Source organism: Tribolium castaneum, chromosome 1 (assembly GCF_031307605.1).
Source record: "Tribolium castaneum strain GA2 chromosome 1, icTriCast1.1, whole genome shotgun sequence".
Taxonomy (NCBI): Eukaryota; Metazoa; Arthropoda; class Insecta; order Coleoptera; family Tenebrionidae; genus Tribolium; species Tribolium castaneum.
This window is the reverse complement of record NC_087394.1, coordinates 31,553,411-31,581,257: the sequence shown is the minus strand read 5'-3', so window position 1 is coordinate 31,581,257 and position 27,847 is coordinate 31,553,411. Positions and strand designations below refer to the sequence as shown.

The following is a 27,847-nucleotide window of genomic DNA, read 5'->3' as shown; positions in this document are numbered from 1 at the left end:
AAATTTGCACGGAATCAGGTCAGTAATTTCTTAATAACATTTTCCGATTAGCATGTTGTCCTTGCTTCTATTGTTGTCGAATGTAATAACGGAGTGAAGCTCGTACTTTTATAACCCGGTTTTTACGAGATTGCAAAACCACCCTTTTATTTATTCGTTTTAGATTTATAGGCGCAAAGCATGAAACATTTTTTATTAAGAATAATTGATGAACGCGAGGGTTGCTACCATGTTACTGATCGTTATTATTTTCTCCACGTTAGGGAGGTCAATATTAAGTCAATTCCTGTTTGCATTTATTCAATAGCACATATTACATCTAATACTGTATAATAATAATAAAGCATGCATTCTGACCAGATCCAGATTTATTTCACTAGATCGAAATTTTACCAAACTAATAATTATGGCAAAAGAACGTACACTGATTGAATGATTGATCAAGAGCTGCAAAATTTTTCAACCAAGTCAATCTGTAAAAGTAGGACACCTGTAGGACCGACGCCTAGTTTAGCACAAGGCGTAACTCAAATCACTGACGTAATTGTGTTATGATGTCTATGATTGATGATACTTTTAGTTTTTTATGAGTGAGTAAGACCTGCACCTTTTCCTTTTCCGCGCAACAAAGACTACATACCCTATTAATTTTAATTGATCGTAGAGATCAAAGTGGAAAACCGTCGGGGATGTTAGTTATATCGCGTGTTTTAGGTTTTGCAATGTGGTAGGTGCTCGCCAACGGCGGGTATAATAATGGAGGCAATATCTGGGCCGGATATAAATCAACTAGCCGCTCCTCGAGTCCTCGACACCACCGCAATACGCCACTGTTTGTCGGGTTGCGGAGGGTCCTGGCTTTTCAAGGATAATAATTTCGAAACACGGTTTTTTAACCAACTTACAAGCATCAAACAAACGCATTTTTTCGTTCAAATGTCTGTCGCGAGAAGCTCATGACATTGTACTCGTGTGCAGTGGCGTATTTAGGTTCATTGCCGCCCCTGTTATGACAACATTTCTTCAAAAAAATATTGGTTAATTCAGATGCAAGATACTTCTGAAAATTAAATTAAAGAAAACCTGAAAAAGTTCATTCTAAACGTGCATTAGATTTTTAAATGCGTCCTTTCAAAATTTTTAATAAAAAATCATCCTGAACTTATTTAAGAAGTTGTTGTTCTTCAAAAAACGTAGCCACTTTTTCATTTTTTAAAGAATAAATGAAGAAAATCTTGTCTTTTTTTCTTCGAAATTTTCTTCATTTATTCCTTAAAAATGGACCCTTTCTTGGAGTTCAACCAATTATATTACGTTTTGCACTTTTTTGTGAGTTTTTTAAAAACATTTTTTATAATGTTAATAACTACAGTAAAACTTTTTAACAACGGACACCTATGGAGCATCTTTTATTGTTCGTTGTGAAGAGGTGTCGACTAATGGGAGGTTGGAAATTTTAATATAGGTTTTGTTACGTTACGTTCCTACAAAAATGTCTGTTGTGAAGAGGTGTCCGTTATTCGGAGGTGTCCATTAAGGAAGGTTTCACTGTATTACTCATCGTAAAGTTTCACTATTCTTTAACATTACATATACTTACGAAGTAAAAAAATACGACGATAACTAAAAACTGATGAATTGATTTAAATGTAACCCATCTGTTTACTAGGATTTTTTTTATCAAAATAAAGATCTTTTTGCCGTCCCTAAAATTCTGCCGTCCTGGGCATTAGTTCATTTAGCCCATATGTATGTACAGAGTGCTGCATTTTGGATGTCCGAAATATATTCGGACATATCTTTCTTATTATAAAAGATACACATTTGAAGCATAGACATTATAATGGCACTTTTTTACGGAGAATTTAATAATGTTATCAGCGATTTTTTCTAATCATTCGTTTAGCTGTAATAACATAAAGTTGTATTTTTTTAAATAGGAATCATAGTCGCTATGACATTTTTGAAAAGTTTATTTTTTTTTTATTTCATATGTCTATTTGTGTAATACATTATGTTTAAATTATTAAAAAAACAAAACATTTTGCTTTTTTATAGCAGGCCATGAAAAATTTTGGATTTTTAATTCAAACTATGAAAAATGTATTACTCAACAAGTATTTATAATTTAATGATTTTTTAAACACTAATTAATTAAAAAACAGCATAATAAATAATTATTAGATAAATTTTTTGCGATTAGTAAAAATTATTTGTTTTTAAATTTAAAATGGCAAGCTTACATTGTTATTCTATTTTCTAATTAAACATAAAATGTTGCAAAAAAAATTATTAATTGTATGATTGCCTGTAAATAAAATTTTATTTTACAAAAAATATTAATTCAAACACCAAAATCAAATCCCATCTGCGGTAAAAAAATTATTAACATTATCAACGTCACCTCCATTGCACTTTACTAAATCATAAAAAAGTGTGATCAAATAGTTAGTGACGCATCGTTTTCAATTTTTTCTACATTCTTTATGAAATTAAAATCGTATAATTTGTTTAATTGAGAATAAATTTGATTGCTTATTTTGATAATTTTCACATTTTTTACTTTAATAACCGTTCACAAAATTTCTAGATTATTCACACCTTTTATGTGAAATAATTTTTCCATGGCCAACTACTTTAAAATATTTTCAATATATTTTTTATCAAAAGTATATAAAAATATCAAACTGTATTTATATTTCAGTTCAGAAAAAAATAAGCTTTTTGAAAATGTCATAGCCAACTATGATTCCTATTTAAAAAAATACAACATTATGTTATTACACCTAAACGAATGGTTAAAAAAAATTTAGCATTACTAAATTTTCCGTAAAAAAGTGCCTTTATAACGTCTTTGTTTCAAATGTGTATCTTTTATAATAAGGAAGATATGAATTTTCGAAGATTTCGCTAAAATGTCAACTTTTGTTTATAAGTCGAAAACAAAAGACGATAGCGAGATGCGGATTTGACCAAAATTATTTTTTCAAAAAACGGACCCGAGAATGTATCGCTGGTTTTTCTCTAACCTCTTCGTTTCGGACATCCAAAATGCAGCACCCTGTACATAAACCACTGCTCATGTGATTTTGTTTCTACCAAAAACACTTGATCCTTTGAACACCTTGAGTGCCTAAACTTCAAAATTCAGACAAAACTTCAACGAAAACAACTGTTTACTGACAAGTTGTTTAATTTGTGGTTTCAACTTGTATTGCTTAGGAAGTTTTAGAAAGGTGGATACTTAAAATACTGCGTGAAAGGTGTGCTGAGGATATATCAATAAAATAATTATTTACGCATCAGCGCTTGCACATGTTGTTTAGATGAAGCGAGGAAATGCCTTTGATTTTGTAATTACCGTCGTCTATCCGTTTGCTCTTCTATTGTTTACGAATGATTTTTAAATGCAGTTATTTTGGACAGCTGAATACTACGTTGATTTTTTATATCTCTCTTTGCTGTGATTGTTATCTCACGGTTCGTTAAAGCCGAACTGTTTAGTTCATCACATGGCAGACTGTATAGGATAAAGAATTCGGAAGCGACCGGTGTCTTGGCTCTATGCTTCAGAAAATCACCATTTATTTGGTCCATTAGCTTAAAACAAAAGAAGAGCGGTCCAGCTTGCTGTAAGCTGCGGTTTCATGGGCTGGTGGCGCCGCTTTCGGCGAGTGCCACAATCATGGTTTAGCTCCTTCAATTATTATTACAAGGCAGGTGTTGTTTCAGCTCTCTGTAATCGATTTGCGTTTTGACTTCGGAGCGCAGTTATCAAAGAGCAAACACTGCCAAGTTTATGACGAAAACGTGGACGACAATGCAAAAATGCGTATCTAATTTTCGCAGAAAAAGGCGCGTTTGGAGACGTTTTTCTACTTGTTTGTGGAAATTCTTCACTGCTTAGTAATTGATTTCAAAAAATTTTGGTGTTGGACAGTGTTCCGAAATTATGAAATTATCTGAATGGAACTGTTTCTGTGAAACGTTTGTGCAAAGTGGAATGCAAATTTCATTATTGTTATTATGTTTTAAATTGCGGTGCTGCTTAGCATGCAGACTCGAGCGCAAAGATTTAAAATTCGTTTGTGGCCCATCTGCCGGTTGGAGCGGGCCTGATAAGAAGAATGCGTGTTTAGGATAGTTGCGAAAATTGTAGGGCTCATTATCGAGCGGAAGGTTCGGCAATTATTGCCATTGAGTCGAACTACATTTCGGTGCTTACACGATAATTAGCGTCCATTTGGTTCGTTAAAAATTGAAGTGTTTACCCGTTTTGCGCCTTTTTAACTAAAAATAATAGTAATAACGAATTGTCTTCCCGATTGCGTGGGATAAAGTCCGGCGTTTCAGCCATTGAGTGCGTGCACATTCCCATGAACGGTGGCAAGGACCTGGCGATTATGCGAGTGCTCGACTTCACCCCTTATTAATCGTGCGAGTGGCGGAGGGACCCGGCTATTGATAAGTCACGACACCAGTATGCAATGCAAATAAAAAGGGAAAAATATTAAGTCGTATTACGTGTACTACGAGTGGACGTACGTACGAGGTCGAATGTTTCGGAGTCGTAGACAGGAATTTTGTAATTTAATTTTATTTCACGACAATGTTTAAGTGCATGCTAAATATGATAATACATCTGTAAGTGGTATAATGCGGTATAATTCTTTAAATATTTATGATGCAAGCAAGTCATTACCCAATTATGGTAAAGAAGTAGTAGTACTTTATGTTATGTCGTGGAGGAAAGTTCTACAATTAACATTATCACACGCTAAATCTTTCGCATTCATTATTATTATTAGATGTTCTAATTAGTTTTTTCTTTATTTTCAGAGAATCGACAAGACCATGGCGAGCACATCACTGCATCATTACGAGGTATTCGTTCTTTTATTTAAATCACTCGCTAGTAACGGAGTTGCAAGTGTGGCTTGGCGGCAGACATCATGCAACTACGTATAGATTTTGTAATTATTACAAAGTAAACGACATCAAATATCAATTAGCACTTATGGAAAGTTGAGGAAAAATACATACTGTTTTTTTACGTACAGTATAATCTAGTAAAAAAATGAAAGCCGAGACTGGGCAAACAATTAACAAATTAATTAAAGAGCCTAAGTTGTTTTTAATTGCTAAAAATCACTCGTATTCGTAAAATAATATTGGTAAAATAGTACAATTAATGGTGGTTTTCTTTAAATATCTAAGTTATTCTGTTACTTTTGTAGAATGTAGTGCTTTTTTATGAAAACGCTTAACTAGCGCTTAAACAGAGCTTTGCGATTTCCTATCTACCGCTGTTAAAATACGAGTAAGTTTTCCTATTTGTTTGAAATTGCAATTTTCGAGATAATAGAAGTCGATTTTAACATATGGCTTACTATCTGATTCAAAGCTTTTTTTCGAAAATTTCAAGAAGTTTTGATAAAATTGTTATTTTTCGAGCTTAGTGTCGCAAAAAGTTTCACTAAAATGTGAAAAAATAAGCGAATAAAGAGGAGAGAACAGATGAGAGCAATTTTTGTTTATTGAAAAAAAAAATTACATTTTCTGTTTTGGGACAATTTTTGACTTTTGTGGGATTTCATGTCGAATAAGGTAATTGAATTAAATCCAAATTATTTTATTCTGTGCTGGAGATATATGCAAAACTAAAGGGAGAGACACAATTTGGAAGAAAGAAAATTCTTATTGAAAGACAAAAAAATGTAATTTGAAAAATAATAAAACAAATTTAAAAATCTTTGCTTTATTGTCACGGAATAATGTAACCAAAATGAAGAGTACAAAGTGTTCAATTTTGGATTTATTCAAATTTTGTTATGTTCATTTCCTCAGATTACCTCTGGGACATTATGGATTATACTAGTTTATTGTGTTCTAAGATAGATCTTATTCTCCTTTTTGTTTTTTTTTCAAAATCTGAAGCTAGAATTGTATGCGCGACCTAATTTTATTCATTTATCTCTTTTTTAATACAATTTGTTCTTTGTTTGATAAAACATCGCAAAAATTTACAACCTGTCACTGCCACTTTAGTTTTTGACGTTGTTATGTAACAGAAAATGTTATTGTAGAAATGTTGCTAACAGAGTTTAAGGAATACGAATTTAAATAACAGCTGTAATTTTTACAGTAATAGAGCAATAACCCACTAGTAATAGAAGTTAGGGAATATCACTATAAATGTGGTACAATGGATCAAAAATATGTCGTGTTTTTCGGAGTAAAGACCGCAATTCATAATATACTGTTTTAATTTTAAACTTAGAATGTGAAGAGTCTTGTCTATCATTCGAAAGTTTAAACTTCCTTGCTCACATTCTAAGCTTAAAATTTTCACACTGCATTCTTGGTTTCGGTTTTGACTCTGGAAAAATGACATTATATTTTTGGCCCTCTGTATAATCATAATCAATAATGAGATGCAAAAAAAACTGCTATTCCTAGTACTATCAGAAATTATCATATTGAAGATTGGTGGCAATCTCATTGACTTGATCTTTCTCTCCAAAGTCTTGAGCTTATTTGCTCTTGGTCTTGTGGTATAACTTTTAAATTATAAGATACAAGTCTTGTCTTATTAACAAGACAAACATTTTTAACAAGAACAAACGTTACAATTTTTTTCGTAGATACGAGTAAAAAAACTGAACCGTTATTCTTTTGCTTTTTTGATTTTGTGTATCTTTTGTGTAACGAAAAAAACGTGGAAAAAAATATAAAATTTATATACTACAACACAGCTGCTTTTTAAAAACTCTTATCTTCATCCCATAAGAAAGAATTTCAACAAACAAAGAAAATTCGGGGATTAATAAAAGGAAAAAACAATTAACTAACAAATTAGGAGGTTTTCTACATTAAACTAAAAAAGTCAAGTTTTAACCAGTCTTATTAAAATATTTTCAAGAATGTATTGAAAACAGCGGTGTTATCAAGATTTTTGGTCTTTATTTCGATATTGGTTTGAATTTTAAGACAAGATCCAGACAAACCCAACACTTTTTTGTCATTACGTTACTACATACTGCTAATTCGATATTAGAAAATATTTTTTCTACGCTTGTTTTAGAATATATTTTTGGAACATTATTTTTATCATTATTCTATCCCTTGTTATTAGAATAGGGAGGTATTAGTGGCGATATCAGTTAATAATGCGTCCTACTTCCATTCTTTATGGAATCTGACGTGTTACAGAATATACTATTATGAAAACTTTGATTGTTTTAAGAATTTCGGTGTTTTTTCTATTGATGCGTTTTCTGCTTTAATCTACCTATCTAATAAATGTTCAGGATCACTTTTTTTCGTAATCTTGTAAGCAGGCCAAAAACTCGCACTTCTAAAGATCAAATTTGATCAAATTGATCAAATTTTTACACAGTGTCGTATTTTCGACAATGCACTTTATCCCGTTTGTTTGTTGAATGTCGTTTGTAAAATTTCTTGTGTTAAAAGCGTCATGTAAAACCATATTGTTCATTAAGTTCGTACAAATGAATGAATGATTCGTTTATGATATGCAATGCATGGGTGTCGGCGTCGAAGTACACCAAGAACGTACACAGACGGTATGAATGAGTCATTCACGGGCTAGCCGCCAGTAGATACCGGAGTGGATGCAGGATAGTGGGCTTCGCACACACTCTCATCAACAGTCCGGTGCACGACTCGCGAGGATATCCGCCGCCCAACTCCTTTAGGTCACGTGCTAGCAATCACCACTTGATGCCGTACTGCTCGTTGTTGTCTAAAGAACAACACCTATTAGCCTTCGTTGTGCTCATTTTCACTTCATAGCGATTTTTCGTCTCCTGCTGAAATCGTCCTGTTTGCTCCTTTCTCGTTATTTTCGTCCTGAACGAGCACAAACCGCGGAAACTACACATGAAACTAGTTGAGTTATGAATGGGAGTTGTAAGCACGTACAGGATGCTTAAACATGATGAACTGTTGATTAATGAAGCTATTGTATTCTTGTGGTAAATGGAGAAATTTCCTTTATTGATTTTTGCACGTCGGGATGAATCACGGTTCCTTCGTCTTGTGCACTTCTGTTACGTCATTATTTTTTTATTTTTTATTTTTATTATTATTGAACTTTTTGACTTGAGAGATTCGATTTTTTGTGCGATTATGGAAAAATTCGTCTCTACACGAGTATACAATGAATTGCATATCTTACGCGCGAATGAGCCAACATAATGCCGGTAATAATACGTTCCGTTGTCAGAAAACGGAAGAAGAGGTGTCCATATAAAATTTCCCTTGAATCAGCCAGACATGCTCCCGGTTCAAGTTAAACTTGTCCCGAAATCAAATGCGAAACCAAAGGATCTCACATCACCTGCCTCTTTAAACCGGGGCCAAATTTACTCCACCATCGACGTTTCAAAACGTTGTAGAGCCGCTTTCGTTGAAATAGATCTAGACTACGATCTATTTTTCGTAAGCCGCTGGTTGTTTAAGATGGGGAATTAGGGTGGCCCGCAAACCAAGACATGAAGTGCTGTTGTAGATTTTGAAAGCTGGCGTTGTTCCTTTATGCCAAATGCACGCCTCTTCCGGTTCGGCATAAATCCGAGCTCTCGGTCTTTATTTGTACTTTTTATCATCTCGATATGCGTCGGCCGGATTTCGGCAGATGGTAGACCGTATGTCGACGTTTAGAAAAAGGAAAATAGAGCAGACTATTGATATTTCGGGCAGAAATTAATTCTTTTACCGAATTTCGTCGGATGCGCTTTAATACGCCGGATGCGATGTGGACCGGATGGCTTCCTAGACAAGCGGTCTGCCCGCGACTTGCATTTTAACTGGCCATGCACATCGGCACCAGCTGGGACGGACGACGACAGTCGCGACACATCATATTACTGCACTCGGCTAAAAATAGCCCTTTGGTGCAAGTGCAAAAATTTGGACAAATGCTGTCTCCTCTTTAACTCATTATTCCAAGAGATTTTTGTTTGTAATTTGGGAAGTTTTGTGCCCGAAATACCGCACATGCCACCCTCTGAAATGATGAATGCGAGCAGGTAGACATGAGAATATACAGGAAGACGGAAGATGGTCGCAATGTGCCACGTGTGCACGAGCATCTGTCTCCCTGCTTACTAATACTCGGTTAGACACTTCAAATTCACTCACATGTGGTTCGCAATTATACATTGGCCCCACATGTTCGCGAGATTTTGGCTAAATTAGTTGAAGCCTTGAAGGGTAACCGTTTAGGAAACGAATTTCTTCGGTAACCAATTTGGTATTGCACTGAAGGCTGGGGTATTGTTCTTGAGGAAGTTGCATGTAATTGGGTTACATTAGTTGATGTCATAACCTTTTTCTTAGTACTGCCTTTTCGAAATTAGCCGTTTCTTTGTATTCCTGTCTGGCGCGAATTTAGTTATCTTTGTTTATTAAATATTCATAACTTGGGAAGGTGTGTTGGTCGGATATACATCACGGTGTGGAGGTGTCTGGCGGCGTCTCCGTGATCTACCTGTTTTCGTACAGATAAGGTGGTTAAAAATTAATTTTTAAAATACTTTTATTATGGCGAAGGTGTGTCACATCACCCGCCGGACTCCCAGATAAATATCTAGTAGTTTTTTAAGTACAGTCTTGCGAAGGGACGTAAATTGAAAACTAATTGTTTTTCTCTTCTTGTAATCTAAATCTTCTAATTAAACTGCGAGGGTGTTTTTTTACTGTCACTTTTCCCTCTTTTAGAAATACTAGGGTTGGCGTTTTTTAATAAACCAGTAGATCGTCTTACGGAAACCGCACACAGTTGACACGGCTTTTTGTCAGTTTTGACAAATTCTTGCTGGATAAATAGGAAGGGAATGTTTTTATTTAACTTCTAGTAGGGACAGTTTTCTGGTATTGCATCTGGAACAAAAATTAATTGTGCAGCTTTAAGAGCAATTTTACGTAATCCTCACCGCAATAAAAACAAACGCTTTCTTTCTTCTCAAAGCTAAAAATATATCACCTGTGGTGGATTTTGTGGTTGCTGAGATTGAAATTTTATGCCCCATAACTTATAACTGTTGAAACTGTTATAGAAATGTTGGATACTCACAGGGGGTAGATTTACGATAATATCTCTTAACACTGTCAAATTTCGTTGTATTGTGGATGTGGAAAGTGAGACGAGCATAACAGTCATCTAGATAGTGCTGTAATCCTTAGATGCACTATCATGTAATCTGTTTGCTGGTCTCTGAATTTTGAGCAGGATATCGAGAAGAATCTACTTATTCACTCTTTACAAGCTGAACGCGTGTCTAACGGTAGGTAAGGTGATAAGCTTTTATACCGTTTTTTTAAGTGGTGCTAAAAAGGGTCCCAAGGGGTACGTGTCTATAATCTCGGATTTGTAAACAAGAGAACTCATATCGTCTTAACTTCTTCGCTCAGTGGACTGGAAAGTGACAGATTTTTGCGTGTTAGCTCCACATTGTGAACTGTACGTAATTACTGTAATTACGGTATTATACAGTAATTAAACAAATTAACTGTTAATATTGACAATCACGTTAAACCAAAGGATGAAACAGTGATAAATTCATCTCTTTTGTCAAGGTTCTAGCTCAGCATTCAGCTTGTTGCTTTTGTCACTTCACAAATTAGCTAATGGTTTGAATAATTTGATGATACATTTAATCGTGTTCGTGTCACTTAAATTTAGCGAAAGTTTATTTTTAGTATAATTTGTGGTAAATATGTCACGCAGATATTTGTTTAAACTAATTTCTTGAATGATTCACACTTTACATCTATTTTTAGACGAAACAATTGGTTTGAGTATTTTTTGGACCAATACGTTTGTTGTAAGTGTTATTGTAAATAATTTACAATTGGTGGATTGTCTGTTATAAAAGTATAATAATGTACCCACCGACCTATACCTACCATCAGAACGGTGCGGTGTGGTAATTTGAACTGTTCATTGCAACAGCTGCTGACGGTGCAACATCCGCACACGCCATACATACACTTCATCCCCTGCACACCTACGCCACCATCCCCGTGATATGTGACGGGACTGGGTATCGGCAGACAAGGATCGTGTGCCAACCGAATAATAATTTCCACCAAAAAATTGGGCCCTTTTTAGCGATTTTTCCACATTTCTTTATGTATCTTTGTAATTGTTGTGTTCCTATCTTTTTCTTTAGAGGTTTCTAAAGTATGGTCTTTTTTTTTGAATTTCATTTTCTTATCGTCACTGCTTTTGACGGTGTTGGTTTTTTGTCTTGGGTTAACTGTGTTTTTTCCTTTTTATGTGTTTTTAATTGGGAGTGAAGGCGTTTTCTGTTTTTTTTTCTGGTAATGACGGTGCCGGGTGTATTTTTGTGTTTGTTGTGTTTTAAATTTGAGACGCGCTTTCGCGATATTTAAGGGTTGTTCCCGATTAAAAATAGTTTTCCGCCCTGGGTTGATATCAGTCGCTCGGCTTTGAAAGGAGCTCAGGAGAGACACTTTATGGCTGACACCTTGTACCACTTCCGAATGTGGTGGGTGTTGGGTTTCGGTTTACGATGTTTGCACGGTGACAGATGCTCATAGTTGCTTACGAGACCGTTCTATTTTATTATTATTATTCTCAATGGAACATGGAAGATCTACGGCCGCTTTATTTGCTACTTTGTTTCCGGCGAAAGCATGAATGTTTTATTGTGGAAGCAAGCGGTACAACGATGTGTTTGTCGTCGAGCAAACAACATCGAGGTCGTTCCTTTTTAAATATTAAATGCTTTCGTCTAATTGAACACGAAAACCGACGGGATGAGGAGGAAGGTAATAAATTGTACAAACAAATTAATGACATGTCGAATCGGGAAAGGAGAATAATACATCAGTGTAACAAACTACATCGTTAATAGAGTGTATGGTAGTCGGCGATCCCCTAATGGACCTAGGTTACCGACACCTGTGTGGAAATTTAGCCCCAATGCGTAGGGGTTGTTGGGTCGTGCACGCCCCGTTGGTCAATCACAGAGGCCGTCACAACATATGAATACCGGTGCATTTATGTCGTTCCATATAACTCAATTTACCGTTTATTTGGATCCAATTTGCCAGTTTAGGGGATATTGGATATGTGCCGAATGGGCCATATGTCCACGACAGATGATTTTCTACCAAACTTGCAAACTTTTTACGTTTTCTTGAACGTCTGCATATATTCAGTGTGTTTAAAAATAAAATTAATAAGTTGGGTGTCACATGAAAAAAAGTAACGTTGTGAGGACTGGTGGACTCTTTATTAAATTTTTTACATAGAAAGTGCCAAGTTATACGAATGCTGGCGTCAGAGATGATAAGCTGATTGTAGTAGACAGGCATTAATTGAAGAGGTGCCAAGAGATAAATATAACAGAAGGTATGGTATTTAATCACCTGTAAAGATTTTGCGTACGGATAAGCTAATCTAGACAGAAAAAGAAGTGAAAACAAATGAACCAATCTAAAAATAAAACTTAAGTAACCACCATTATACGAAAAGTTTCAACGATTCAAACAAAATAGTGATTCATTTTCTGTGTTGTTTTGAAAAGATTTGATAAAGAACCTTTCCAATAAATATTGTGAGATTTGAATAGGTTTTGTGTATTTGTTTTTAAAATAATACATAAATGCTAAATGTTTTTACACATTTAGTTTTCTTCTTATGGCTTTTGGTAAAGGGTGATTACGTAGATCTCACATTCACTGAAATAAAAGTGAGTAGTTTGATATTAATTCGATTTTTTTGTAGGTATCTACTTAATAATAGTTAAATGGGTCTTTGAATCTGTCCCAAAAGTGATGGATATTTTTTTAGTTTTGTGGTAACAATAGTTCTTTTGTTTGTGAAAAAAAAATTACACTATCCGAGCCTAGCCATGTAGATAGAAATCATAAACTTAGTCATCATCGTTAATTTTCATAAATTGTAATAGATCGTGACCCATTTTTTGGCGATCTATTTTTAACTTTATACTTTTTTTATTGTTTAAAGTACAGAATACTTAAAAGTGGTGGATGATTAGTCACTGGTTTTACCTTGAGTTGGGTTTTAATCAGGATACCAATTTTCGAGGACGGGTAATTTTATGCTTAACTTATTGAATACTGGCAGAAACTTTTGAATAAAAAAATTTAATTTTATTAAGTAGGTATTTGTTTGGTAAAGCACAAGAACAATTTTTTAAATCAATTTTTCAATTTTAACATTACTGTTTTAATTACGTTTTGAGGAGAGGCGAGCTTTTCATTCTTTGTAAATATTTTTTTTTGGGCACATATGGTGATTTAGTTTTTTTTTTTTTAAACTATTGATTGACGGTTTTTTTCCTAGTTTGAGTGGTTTTCGTTTAAAATCTCATTAACATTCTGTCTCGCTAAAGACCTTTTCCGTTTGTCAGTCGGTGTTTTTTCCCAAATCCTTGTCTAAAATTAGCCTAATCTTGCTCTACATCCTGACCTGATGACCTGGTGCATCGTGTCGCCAAACTTCCGCAACGTGGGTCACTCCTTAATAGCAGATTGAATTATTTCTGTCTTCAGAGCCCGGTGTTTCCTCTCCTCTAAGTGTAAAATCTGACCACATGTTCATCACATCTTTGATGTGGCAAACGATGACTTGCTGCTTTTTCTTTATTCCGTTTGAAAATCAATAAACACGTGCGAATCCATTTCTCCTCCACCAGGGAGTTCGATGATTTATGAACCCTCTGCGAAAGCAGCAGCACTTCCGCAAAATTCATTGTGCCACGCAGTCTTAGGGCAGCCGTGTGGAAGATGATTGGATGTTTATTCATGATCTTGCTTTATTTTCGTAGTTATGGCGCAGTGTCCTTGCGGCCAAATTGTGTGCGTGCATGATTGGAAAATGTTATTATTCTGTGCGGTCATCTTTCTATGCAAATCGGCGTTAGATATGATGCCGCCTGTAAGTCAGTCAATGGGTTACCTTGTCCCGGGGGCGCTGCCCCGGAAACAACGACATTGACGGGCAAATTAGGCACGAGTCCGCCGTGTCCGGTTGGCCAGGACCGGATCCGGATCAAGCACGCTTAATCCGGCTCATCCGGCGCGAAATAAAATCAAACAACCCCAATTGTTTTCGCACGTATTCGGTGAGCATCAGCCAACAAGCAAATTGTTTAATTGAGGATTTAGCGATGAATGTGTAATTTGATTGTTGCGTTCCGCGAATTCGCGTTGTTTGAAGCGGATTCATCATCGGCGGACGAATTATTATTCCCTGAAAATTTTATTGCGGTCGATTATTTTGTTTGCTGGTTTTCCGACCGCCGAATTTTTGCTCTCAGACTAGTCGAAGAGTGGCCAGAATGTAAGGCATTCAGACTTCCTTGCTTTAATTACCACCTATTTATTTGTATTTGTGAAATTACAGACTCTAGTCGTATAATTACTCCACTTTCTGTTCCTATTAATATACCTATATTATAAAATGCAAATGTGGTAACTCACCTGTAATTAGAAGTTTAACTACAGACGTACATATTTTGCATAATTCATGCAAGAGTATAGGAATGACAACAATTTTTCGATTACAGATTATACGCATATTTTTTTTTCTGAATTTCAAAAAGCGGTGTTTTCCTATAAAACCCACTTGGATTTTCTGTTATTTTATGTCGCCTTTGTTTTAAGACGGTACCTTGCCTACACATCAATTGTGTTTCAAAAAAAAAAAAATAGTTTAGTGCTATAAATATCCGAACAAGTACGGCCAAGTAAGTTATGTAAAATTTGAAGTTGCCAGTTTGTGACGAACAGCAGGATTTAAGGACGAAAATTATTTGTGATTGGAGTGTTGTTTTTCTGTAAGTTTAAGTGTGTTCGCTATTTTTTGTGGCATTAATGATATTCAATGGAAATCGTACTTGCTCCCGTTTAGTGATGGATGAATTTTCGGCGAATATTAGCGTGTCCGTGGAATAAATAGCTGGTCCTTTCTCCGGTAATATAATTTCTTTATAAATTGTCGTGGTGCGTGACATTGTTTATTCATGACATAAATTATGCAAGAAGGAACGAACTAGTTTTGTTCGTTTAATATCGATTCTGTTCTGTGTGCGAGTCGGTCTCTGTATATTCCGGCGTGCAAAAATCCAGACGGATATAAATCTCCCCTTCTGGCTTTTAATGAAAGTGAGACAGGCAAGGTAACCAATATTTGAGAGGCACTCAATGAATAATTATGAGAATTACTTTCAATTATTGACGATAATTAAAACGGACATGGTGTTGATTTTTTTCAAGCGATCGAAGGTTAGCCACACGCATGAGGTATAATAATATGGTACAAGAGTGTCGAGAGGGCAATGGGTTAATTAAAAAAATATGTGCGAATAAAAATGCAAATCGTGCGTGCGATATCACTTTTAATTTGTGAAATGTAACTTTGTCAAAAGTTTAAACACCTTGCCTGTAATTAACAAAGTGATATACTAATTTAATAATGAAATTAACGTGTGTGTTTGTATGCATAAAAGCCGTGAATTCAAGGTCAGGTAATACAACAATTGAATTGATTAATAGAAAACCATGTCAGGACATTCTAATTGTTATTATCTATAAAAATAGTTCGTGAATCTTTTGGTACTTCCCGAGCGGTTGTAACTATCAGGTAATTGCTATAAATACACCTGACTAAAGCCCTGTACTAAATAGATAAAGTGTATTCGTCGTGATTTAGTGGTTATTCACGCGTTAAAATTAAGACTTTGGAGTCACGAAAAACTAGAAATAGAACGACCACGTGCTAATCTTGATCAAAAACAAATTTACAATTAGAATCACAATTTAATTATGCGCCACCTTGTCTAACTCGAATTATAATGGGTTTACACACGGAAGTATTTCAATTTTCTTCGATAGTGTTTGATCTTTAATAATTTTTTGTGGTGATAAAAGTAAAGATTACAATAATAATAATTGCCGGTTGGCTAATTAAAAACGTCTAATTAATCTTCGTTTTGAGAAAAACTTAATTAAGAGCTCGCTTTGATTAATCGTGTGACGATACTGACCCGGTGTAATATGCAAATAGAACTTTGTTGCTGCTCGCTTTTTGCAAATTTACACCTATATAGTGTTGACTTTTGTTGCATAACGTTTAAGTAAATGCGCTTTTGCATGCTGCGAGTTTCATGTCGGCTCTAACTGTTGTTGGATCTGTAATGAAGGTTTAACCACCTGTTACAAGTTTTAGTTTATAAAACACAATGGGGTTATTTATACTAATATTTGTTATTGGGCTGTTTACTCAATTGGCCAAGTGGGGCTGCTTGTCAAATTGTAATAATTTTATTTAATAAAGATGGAATTTTATTTTGGGACATTTGGTGCAAATTATGGTGGCCAAGCTGCGAAAGCTGCCGCCACATTTCCATGATATTTACATCGTTAGCCTGAAATGTGGATCTCTATTATCTTTTGAATAAAAGGTATTGAACTACTGAGATTTTATAACTTTGAGATTGACACATGGTTATTTATAAGATATCTTTAAATTATTACATTTTGACGTGAAAAAACCCAATATCATTAGGTTCCAGACCCTACGTATCAGTTTTAAAGTGCGTGCGCCAACTCATTCAAAACATAAAAGGGATGGAAGGGAGGAGTAAAGTGTTATTTTTATTTTTATCGCTTGTTTTTAAAACAATAAATCAAATCTTTTGGCTGCCCTAAACATAAAATTTATTTAAAAATATGTTCAATTAAGCGGTTAAATAGTTTTTTTCTGATTTTTGAGACAATAAATAACTACAGCGTGTTAGGGAATAGTTTAGCAAAAATATAAAGGTAGATAGAGAATTGCAAGACTTATGTTAATAAAAAATGCATAGTTTTCCTAAAAAATCGTTCTGAAATTAAAGTCCCAAATTTTGAGAACCGCTGAACTAGTATTATAAAATTTTGCGTAAATTTGAACATTATTGACAAAACAGCAGAGGTAAATTAACTTCTTGGTCTACTACATTATTTTTCTATTTCAATTTGTGTTTTGTTATTAAATTTTACAAAAAAAATATTTTTTTGCCTGGACTAGGATTCGAACCTCTCACACGAACGAACATGTTAGCCGCAATTTTGAAAAATTCTCGAAACACTTATGCGCCACCATCTCCATTTTTTTTAAAGAAATAGTTAAAATAGTGGCTCTCAATAGGTGGGTTAATAACAATTTCGGAAGAAAGTACGCATTTTTTGGAAAAATGATGGTTTTTATATCGTCTGATGATGACAAATTTACATACTAAATATTGCTAAGCCATTCCGTAACACCCTGTATATGATTTCATTTTACGTTATTGAAAGTGGATAATTAATTTGATGTTTCTTTGAATTTTTTTAAGCAAAACTGAATTTTTAGTCAGCTTTTTAAGACATCAATAATTCATAGCTTCAACTGCCATACATAGAATTTGATTTTTTTTGAATCACCAACTTTCCTGAAAATGTTCATACCTAATTGAAATTATTGAGTGTTTTTTTCTCCTTTATGTGCAAGACTGATTAATCCATTTAAATTATTTATAAATGAAGTAATGATACGTTTAATTAGCTGGGAACATAGATAATTAGTTTTTCCATCATATTTTGTGCAAAGTAGAAGACTTGTCTAGGTGCAGTTTACCAACTACGTAATTTAGCATAGTTTTAAGTAACGTGTCGTGTATGAATGTGGTTTATTGTGTTGTAATGCTCGGTTGAAGAAATATTTATTAGTAGTTGAAATAATAATTAGATTAAAATTGCGAGAAAAATTTTACTATTCTTCAAATAGAAGTGTATCTGACTATTGTTATTATTATTTTGATGCGAAGGAAACATAAGGGACGTTGCATCTGTCGGGAAAGAGTTTCAATTAACGTTATTTTTATACGAATTAGATCACTAAAAACTGATCTCTGAAAATGGGGTGCTTGCGAAACTTTGCTAATTGGTTTGCTATTAGCCATCCTCTTGTTCCGCCCAGATTTCGGCACACTTTCCTAATGGGGAAAGCGTGGAAGATCAAATTCACACAGCCCTTCAGAAAACCGTCTCGTCCTTTACGTCGGGACCCCGATCGTTCCAAAAGTCATTTTCCGGTCGCATTTATATAGGAAGCGAAATACATATTTTAGCTATTAGTTGGTGGCACTTTATTAGTAACAGCCTGGAGCCAGGTGCAGACTCAGACGTCCGACGTAAGTCACGACGGCTCGATGCCCTATGACCTGCCGACTCCCGACCCTCTCACGAGGGTTGAAGAAATGGACCAGCTGTCTGCATTTCTCCACGTGCTGCACGCGGCCACCACGCGTCACTCTATCTTGATCTACTTCATTGTCGCTTTGCTCTGAATTTTTTTTTCTCGAAATAAGTAACGACAAAAAAAAAACACTATTAGTTTTGCGGTCGGGTCGGTTTTTCTCTAAGTAATCAATCTAGAGGATGATGAAGTTGATGCGGTGGCGGACGCAGTCACGGTGACAGCTGGCGGGCGGCCACGCGGATCACTGCTTGCAAATACACCTGCTCAAATATAAAACCACCCCCAAATGTGTGCGACTATTTTTAGGGTCGCGCAGAGCACGGGGAATGGGCTTCAGGTAACGAAAGGAAAATTGTGAATTAAGCTGCGTTTAAGACAAAAATTTGGAACTGTCTTGGTTAATAGATAATACCAGGTGTTAAAGATTCTATAGACTTTTTTAATGAATTTTTTTTTTCATCATAAAATGAGAACAGTTTAGGGGTGTATTTAAAGGTTGTAAATGCTTGGATCCAAAGGTGTGGTACAGAACGGTTTTTAAGATTATTCTCACGAGTATAGATGTAGAAAGAAGTCTCCATCAAAAGTAATAAAAAAATTATTGCTGAATTTATTTAAATTAAACACTTATCTACACATGGAGCAAAAGAGGGAAGTACTAAGCAGTATATCCTTTAAATTATTAATCTTTTAAGCTTGGATTCAAGTCATAGTTTTTGTTAAATTGCGGAATTGTGAGTGTCTTTACTATTACTTGGCTTGTGTATAAATTAGTGTGTTTATACTCTTTATAGTTTGCTATTGCTATCGACGCATTTGTCGCTTATCACGCCATCTCATAAATTCATTCTTGGGTTTCATACCGTGAATTTACCCGATTTTTTAGTGCACTGTAGCACGTAAACTTTATGGACGTCGTGTGATGTCTTTCATTATAAGAAAAATTTTCATTCTGGTCGTATTTTGTGCGTTATTGTGGGCCTAATTACTGTCATGGTTTATTTCTGTCTGGCGTATTAAATAAAGTAGAAAGTAAATTTGTTGGGTGCCCAACCATCATCAGGTAGGCGCGTGTCAGCTACGGTTCTAACGTTACCTTGCAGGTAGTACGCGTTCTTCCTTTCGTCTCTACATTGGACACATGGTCTCCGCAAACAGTTGCACCCTCTCCAACTACGGAGAGGACCTAATTGATTGGAAATTATTCTCGTATTAATTTTTCAGCGGCCCGAATCATTATGTTACCGTAAAGTATATTTTGCTAGACTTTTATAAACCTACATGTTCCATATGACTGCTCCACCCTACCACCACGCTTGTCAACATCGTCGAGGGCTAGACGAGCTGACACCTTAACAATGCCCTTAACCACTCTTTCTGAAATATTAAATTGAAATTGAAATTTACCCCACTTGGGACCTCAAGTGTATGTTCAATATTTGTCCAAGCTATCGATTCTTTCACGCCGTCTCACACTGATAGCATTCAACTTGTTTCTTTGCAAAAGTGTTAATTTACCTTCCTTATCGTCTTTAGTGGTGTTATCATCAGACGGCGAGATTTACGCTGTGTATCCGCATCCGTAAGCAGATGCCCTTCTATTTATCGACAGGTGGTCCGTAATGGTTCAATTGTTACGTTGTTTATTCAGCGGTGGCTTACTATTTAACAGAGGAACTTGTAACAATCGCACGGGCTTTCCTTCCGGGTAAATTTCCTTCAAAATGTGATTCTACACAAAAATCTCACCAAGGGACCAATTACTCTTTTGCTATGTTGGTGGTGTACGGTGGAACCTAATGTTATAGATTATACCCTTGCAACTTGAGAAGCTATGCTACTTATCAACTTCATCAATGAGAAATGATATCCTCTCGTGTGATGCGGCACGAAATTTAACATCCATGGCACGTGGTACATGGTTCAAAGACCACCCGCATTAAATATGCTTTAGGATCACATCATGTACTTAATAATGAAGTGGCTCCAAAAATCGGAGAAAAATTACAACTGTCTCGATTAATTGCCATACTTTTACAGGGTATTCCGAGTTTTACAGCTCGCCTAAAAATAATACTTTTTTGCCCGATTGAGCTTTATTTGATTGTTTACCACACCTGTTTCCAAGACAGTACGTGGTGTTTACTGGTCGTCTGTAACTAAATTAGGCGTCGGTAATTTTAACCTGATGGCTTGACAATTATTTTCACATTATTGAATCTTTAAAAAAATGTAAAGATAGTGCAAAAAACGTCGCAAGTATCAGACAATGAGTGGTACGATTAAAAAAAGCATTTGATTTTACATAAAGTAAAAACTTTGGTACGTAGTAAATGCTACGGCTTTCCTAATGTCAACTGATTGACATTTATTTTTTTATTTTTCGTAAAGTGAAAATAGTGTTAGGAATGGTGTTTGTAGCTTTGTGAGGATTCCTATGTCTTACTGATATAGTACTTAAGTTTATGGAAAGTGTCTAGGACAAAAAACGCAGGGAAAAACCCCCTAGGTTATGAAGTACCAAGGAGACAGAAGGACGGTATTCTGGAGGACGAGAGACAGAAACAGTTCCCAGAGCTGACAGAATTAGACAAAAAAAGAATTCACACGTGTTAAGTACCAAAATGAATGAATCTTGATTTGAACTTTTTTGATTTTATTTAACTAATTTTAATAAAGTTTTTTAACAATAGTTAACAGTTATCATTTTGACCATAAGTGAGAGTAAAAATAATGGTGGGAAGCAAATGCAAAGGATTGATCCTTTGTTAGAGGATATTAATTTTTTATTATTATTTTAGTATTAGTAGGTATTCAGTCTGTAAGCCTTATTGCACTGGGTCTCTGGGTGTGCGCTATCCTTTTTGCAGATTCAGTTTTACGCACTGGTTTAGATAAAAATCACTTTCTTGAAACCCATGATAAACCAGATTTTTTTTTAAATATTTTCATTTTTATTACATTTTCTGATGGTATTTAATATTCTATAGATTATGGTGGTCCTGATCCATTTAACGTTCTCTGCATTATTAAAGTTATAAGAAGTCTGCTTTATTTTAATCATAATATTTTACGTGTTTGTCTATGATTTATATTATAATTGGTAAAAATAGCTATTTTAAACAGTTTTTTGACGAAATCACGAAATCGAAGTTACTCATTGAGCAACTTCGCAAAAACTTTAGTAAATACTTCACGATAAAGCAAATATTACAGATAATTGGAAGTTTCTATAGTATTGTCCTTTATATACCAAAGTACATAAAGCGAAGTCTGAAGTACTTTTACTACTTACTTCAAGTATACTGTGAAGTAAATGCTACGTTAGGTAGTATTTACTTGAAGTAAAAACTACGACGTGGAGTATTTACTTGAAGGAAAAGCAAATACTTTTTTTAATCATACCACTCAATAATTGGAGTCATCGCGGTAAAATCTCTTACCGTTCTTGATATTTAATATACTATTACGGAACTAGAAATATTTATTTGTACCAGTGTGGTAAAACTTCAATACCGTGTACGTGTGTACTGTAGACAGTAGAATATGAACATTGAACAATAATTAAAATTTAGCTAGCTATTTAACTGTAGCTAACTTACTTTCACTATTTGTTTTAAAATCATGTGTTGATTTTTTGTCGATTTTATTATTATTTATCATAGTGATAAACGATAGGGCTTTATCGATTATTCTTTGTCATTTATTTTCACTCTTTCCTTATTTTTCTGCGACACATGCTGACTAAGTGACATACAATGTGTCCATTTAGAGACAATCAAGGAAACTAAGTTGTGATAGTTTTTTCCCACAGTTGGGGCTAAACAAAGGCCTGACAATTGCGAAAATGTATTTGTTTTGTTAATTTGTTGAACTTTTGGAGACAATGAAGCGTGAAGTGTAAATGCCAAATTGAATCTTGGTAAATTACAGTTTTGTAAATGGGAATATGTTCCTGAAGTAAAAAAGCAAGGCGGAAATAATTGAGATTCAGAAAGGAAACCGGCATTAGCACGAGCTATAAATCTGAAAGGATGGAGGTATATTTTTAGCAAATTAAATGACTACATTGAACTTGACTCATTAACCTTTATGCTTTAATAAAGCTACGTTACAGTTTCTAATCTTTAGTTAATTTAGCCACTTAGACAGGTCATCTTAACCGTTTATAATTCACAAAATACACACTTCCATTAGTGCTTCAGTAATTAGCCGTGCTTTTGCTCGTGTACCACAATTTACAGCCTTTAATTGGACTGATTATAATCTTGCTCCGTTGGTAATTACCCTTCTATGATATACCGGCCACCATGCAAATAATATTAGACAGTTTATAGTATTTATTGCAGCGATATGCACGTGCCGTTACAGTTATTGTCCGATTTGGAGTTTTGTGTAAATGGAGTGAAAAATGCCTCCCTCGCCACTGTGCACCTACGCCCCTGGCTTTAATTCCTCTAACTTTCCCCGCGTTATGAATATGGAAGAGTTTGTGATTTATTTGATACAACACATGACTGCCCCCGTATAGCAGGTTTGCCAAGATAGGTTTTTCCTTGGGGGTTCAATCCAGGACACGCAATTCGTCCTGGATTGTGTCTTGCACCCCTTGCTTGTCGAAGTCTGCTATTGATCGCTGAAATTAGATTTCGTGTCTTGTAAACAAGCCAAATTTGTTATAAATTCAGAAATAGCGGCAAAAAACATGTGGTGGTGGTGTCAGGTGATTCTCTGAATTATTCATGGTGGTTATCTGTATTTCGAAATTTTGGGCCAATTAAATTTTCGTGCAGGGTTAGATTACTTGACGTGAAGTTATTTGGAGTATTTTCATAGGTGTTCTCCCGTAATTAATTTAGATGGTGTTTTATGGCGAGCTTTTTCCGCGCCAGTGACGTTGCTTATTTTCTTTCGAACGCCCAGTCATGATCCCTCCACACGAGGGCGCAAAATAACGGTAGTTTGAGAAAAAACGTCGAAATAATTTTTGTGCTTCGGTGCTTGTTACAAAGGTTTACAAATTGTAATTTATGTCCCAATGGGTATCATCTTGCGAATTATGTCATAATTAACTAATTAAGGACCGCTTAGTGGCCGTCTTTGTCTGGACAGGTTGATCCTCAGCTTCTTCATCGGCGATGCTGGCAATACGCCACGGCGATCGGTCGTCACGGTCTCTGGCTTTTTCATGCTTGGCAGGGTTTAATTAAAATTGAACTTGAACATCAGAATTGTAGATTTACACATACATGAACTAAATGTGACGACGTACGCACGATTTTCTTCACTCTACAATTGCATTTCGAGGAGATAATGTATGGCATTGCTCTTATCTGGATGCTTATTAAATATCGAAAAATGTGTTTATATTGTTGTTATGTGAAGCGCATTCATTTTCCGTGCATGTTAATTATTGAAATAATAGTTTTTAGAATGGCAAACGAGCGAGCGGTCGTGTAAACCGGCTAACGCTTATTGATACAAATTTCAACGCTAATAACAACACGTCGAATGAGTATGTTTACGGATTTATGATTTTGCACTACATTTACATGGAAACTTAACATTATTTACGGCATAACGGCAATCGCTCATAAATTAAGATAATCTTTTAAAGAGCCCAGCGTACAGTTGTTGTTACACACACTCGTACTAGCAATAAGGTAGCAGTCGTTGACTGAGAGCTTTCATAGTTCATAGAGGGTGGAAAAACGTATTTGACTTATTACATACAATCAGTGGTAATATGTATAACTGTATTATTACATACTGAACGTTTTGGAAATGACGTTCTTTATGTTAATGTCTGGCTTAACATAAAATCAATGAGTGCGGTAAAATACTCTAAAATTGCAGAAATGTACTTTCTTTCTTTCACTTTTTTGCCTAGTAACGTTTCTTCTCCAATTGTTATGCAAATGTTCACAAATTGCGATAGTTGATTATTCATTTGTGATTGTTTGCTATTCCTTTCAGCTGCTGTTACAATTCGTGTTTACAAATCTCAAAACCAACATTTGATTTTACAACTGATACTTGTGTTACATTGTTTTTCTTCTTGCATAAATGAGTGTTGAATAGGCTGTCATCGTTGTCAATTTTTTGCACGGCTAGTTTACGTCATAATAAACTGGGGACGTACAAATATAGATATTTATGGTATAAATACGCGATTGTGACTTATTTTTATAATTAATACCGAGTGATGTGGAAATAAAAGTTGTTGTGACATTTAACTCTGTGTCGGTGCATCTGAAAGGTATAGAATTACGGTATGAATAGTTTAGAACATTGATTTGCAAAACGTTTAATAATTCAAAAGTTAGTATTTTTAGATATATGTTTAATTTTAGTAGTTGGCCGATTTAAAGTGAAAAATGTTCAAGTTAAATGGGGGAAAAACATTGAATTGATGTGAAATAATTTCATTGAATGCATTGTTTATTTTCTTTGCAAGACACGGTGTCTATTGTATGCTTGAGGAAATATTAATTGTAGGATTTAAGCGATATCATTTGAAGACTTCCGAAGGATAATTCTGAAAGAAAAGATACACAAATTAATGTTTGCTTAACATGCGAGCGCTTGGTTATGAATAGAATTTGAAGATTTAAGTCGCTGATTTAGCTGAAACAATCAGTTTGAAGAATGTTTTCAATCTGTAACATATTTAGATGCGCTTATAATTTTACAACACACATAAATTAAAGGCATAATATCCAGATAACGAGGTCCTACGGTCAATTATCTTACGATTGATGGCAGTTTTGTACACATGGGTAGCTTTATGGCAAGAACCTTCTCGTATGTAAAGTCGCAACTGATGCTAAATTATAAACCGCACTGAGCAAAAATACGGCTGATGTCTGTTATTTGGAGTGCATTAGAGCAAGGTCTAAAATTTCGACGATTCTCACCTGGTCCTTAACACAATGCGCTTTCGCGGCGGTACGGCTATGGGAGGGCCAGCGCAAACGTGCTTCCGAATCAAATGCGGGCATTAGCGGGCGGAATTCAATAGACAAAATATTTCTGCCTTAAGAGTGATAAATTATTTTCGTGTTTCGTAAGGTCGCTCTAGAGCAATTCAGAAATTTTCTCCGTTCAAGGCTAGCTAAAATCAACTTTTCTCCGGAGAGTACCTGCTTGTCAATTACTATCTATGACAAAGTAAATACTTTAAAGTTTACCGGAAGGCGAGAGTCGCATTGTTTGCATTTTTGTAGTGTTTATTGTAATTCGCTTGGCGTACCCCGCTGGCACTTTGTTGGCATAATCCCTTTGAAGACCGGACTTGCTCATTGAACAATTTTCGCCTAATCTAGCCTTATTTTCGGTTCTTGCAAATATTTCGAAAATTCGTGTTTGAACAGGACACACCTTGTGCGCTCTGTTTAATTAGCCATTGACGGGTGTAATGGCCGAATTGGATTACCAAAGGCGCGCAGTTGGTTTTAAAAACTTCAGATATGCGGAATAAAGGGGGACAAAAGGGGGGCCGCCCATTCACAAAACTAATCCTCTACTATGTGCACACATAGAAAGATGTCAATGAAATATAAATCTCTTTGAAAACCCTGCTGCTTTCACGTGAGAATAGCTCTGTAAAATCTCATTGTCAGCTTTGGCCGAGGCGGCTCATTTGCCAGTTTTCGAGATCAATCGAAAAGCGATTAGCTCCCGTGTGGGCCCCCAGGAATTTCCACTCTTTGTGAGGGCGTTTTTATAGGGAAAATTTCCCAGAATTGGCGGCTATCGTGCTAATCTGGCGGAGATAAACGTGGTCCACGCGTTGAACGTTTTCTATTAGCATAGTTGAGTCACAGAGCAATTTTACAATTATTAGATATGGCGCCCTGGCTCTAACTGGAACGGTGATATGCTGATGACGTGCCCAACACCGTCTATTGCTGATAATGGGATGTCATCACTGGGCGCCGTTTCCAAAGGATATCGCCGATTACTGAATTAAATTATTGTTGCACCATGCACGTGCAGTTTAAGTAAATAAATTTAATTTGTACTATTGTTGAATTATTAGATAAGCTAATTATGTGCATTTATTTTATTACCAAATTCCCCTTTGATAAAAATAAAATTAAAATCGGTCTTCGTCTCGTGCTGTGGGCCTTATCTTTCGAAATTATACTTTAGACGTTTCGATTAGAAGACACGCATAATGAACTAGCAAGTAGGAGTACATGCAGTGAGTTACCACATTACAGTTCTTTGATAACTATAATGGATAATAATGCGGTTAGTAACCACACTCATTATGAGAAATTATTAAGTGAAGCAATAAACAATCATAATGCGAGAAATCATAAATGCGTCAGTTCGTCGTGATGCATTTTTCTCGAATTGGCTTTGTTAAGCGACTATTTCGAGTATTTGGCAAAGTGGCCGACTAATTTCAAGCACCGTTTTTTAACGAGTCCAGGATATCCAACCTCTCATTTAAAAGTAACAATATTGCAAAAAACTAAATGTGCGCCCGCGATTTTGTTTCGGGCAAATCTCATATTTTCATTCTGTTAATGAGCCAGAGAGTGATTTTTGCATAAAGCAAGTAACAGGAATTTCTACTCTTTGCATAATTAAGAACAGAAATCAGACCGCTGGGGTGTGACGAATGAATTTTCTTTGTGAATATTAAGTTATTGCTGGTCAGTTTTGACCGAATAGTAAAGAGAGCGACTTGGATATTTTCCCATGTGAATGATTGATTTATTAGAATGGCTGGGTTTTAAAGCCGCCTGGTTTTATTACCCAGTTAATTATTATTTAAGCTGCTTTTGTTATTTACGCAAACTGTGCAGGTTCAATTAGTCTTTAAAGTGACGTGTGAACTAATTTCTCATTCATTGCAGATATTAGACGCTAATGAATCATTTGGAAATGGTTTTCTTGACACATCGCTTTATTAAGTTGCTAGTAAATTTGCTGCAGCGCTGATTCGTGAAATAGATAAACAATAGGGGAAATCCGGAGTGTTTGTTTTAGTCACACCTTTCGGTTTAGTAATAATTGGTAATATACAATTCACCACAGTTTTTTCTGTTTCCAATTCGTGTAAGTTTCAAAGGGAACGAATGTTTACGGTTTTATACTTTGTGATTATTTCTCGGAATCTGTACCTTGTTATTTGAATACATCGGTTTAAATTATTGGTGCGGTTTTGATAACAATGCTCCCGTTATATCTCAAACAGTTTAACTTTGGGCGTAATTGGTTACGAGTAGGACTGAGCATATGCTATTCAATTATTTGCAGTTTGTGTGGGAAAGCAGTCACATTTACGTTAATCCTTGTAAGGCAATTACTTGCCGGATAATTGCTTTGGTTTAATTGATCTCTTGTAGTTGTTTATTTCGTAATTGGTCTACATAATATTTATTGTGTTAGCACTTGCATTGGCAATTCTAGCTGAGGGCGATTTGAATTCGGCAAGCGAGTTTATGACGTATTTTTAGCGTTGGTGTCAGGAAAGTAAACATTCTCTGATAAGAACAATGAAGGATTTTTACCATTTATGGAGATTTT

At 35.3% G+C, this 27,847-nt stretch overlaps 1 protein-coding gene across 5 annotated transcripts in view; it reads left to right on the top strand.

The window, feature by feature from the left end:
* The window catches only part of LOC100141824 (uncharacterized), an 88,740-nt gene that overhangs the window by 3,602 nt on the left and 57,291 nt on the right, over positions 1–27,847 (top strand). For all 5 annotated transcript variants that reach the window (XR_010333650.1, XR_010333613.1, XM_064356267.1 and 2 more), the window contains exon 2: positions 4,840–4,884. Coding sequence is in view for 2 of the 5 variants with exons in the window: in XM_064356267.1 (XP_064212337.1) it covers positions 4,840–4,884 (45 nt within the window). In the remaining 3 variants the exon portion in view is untranslated. The remainder of the gene's footprint in view (positions 1–4,839; positions 4,885–27,847) is intronic.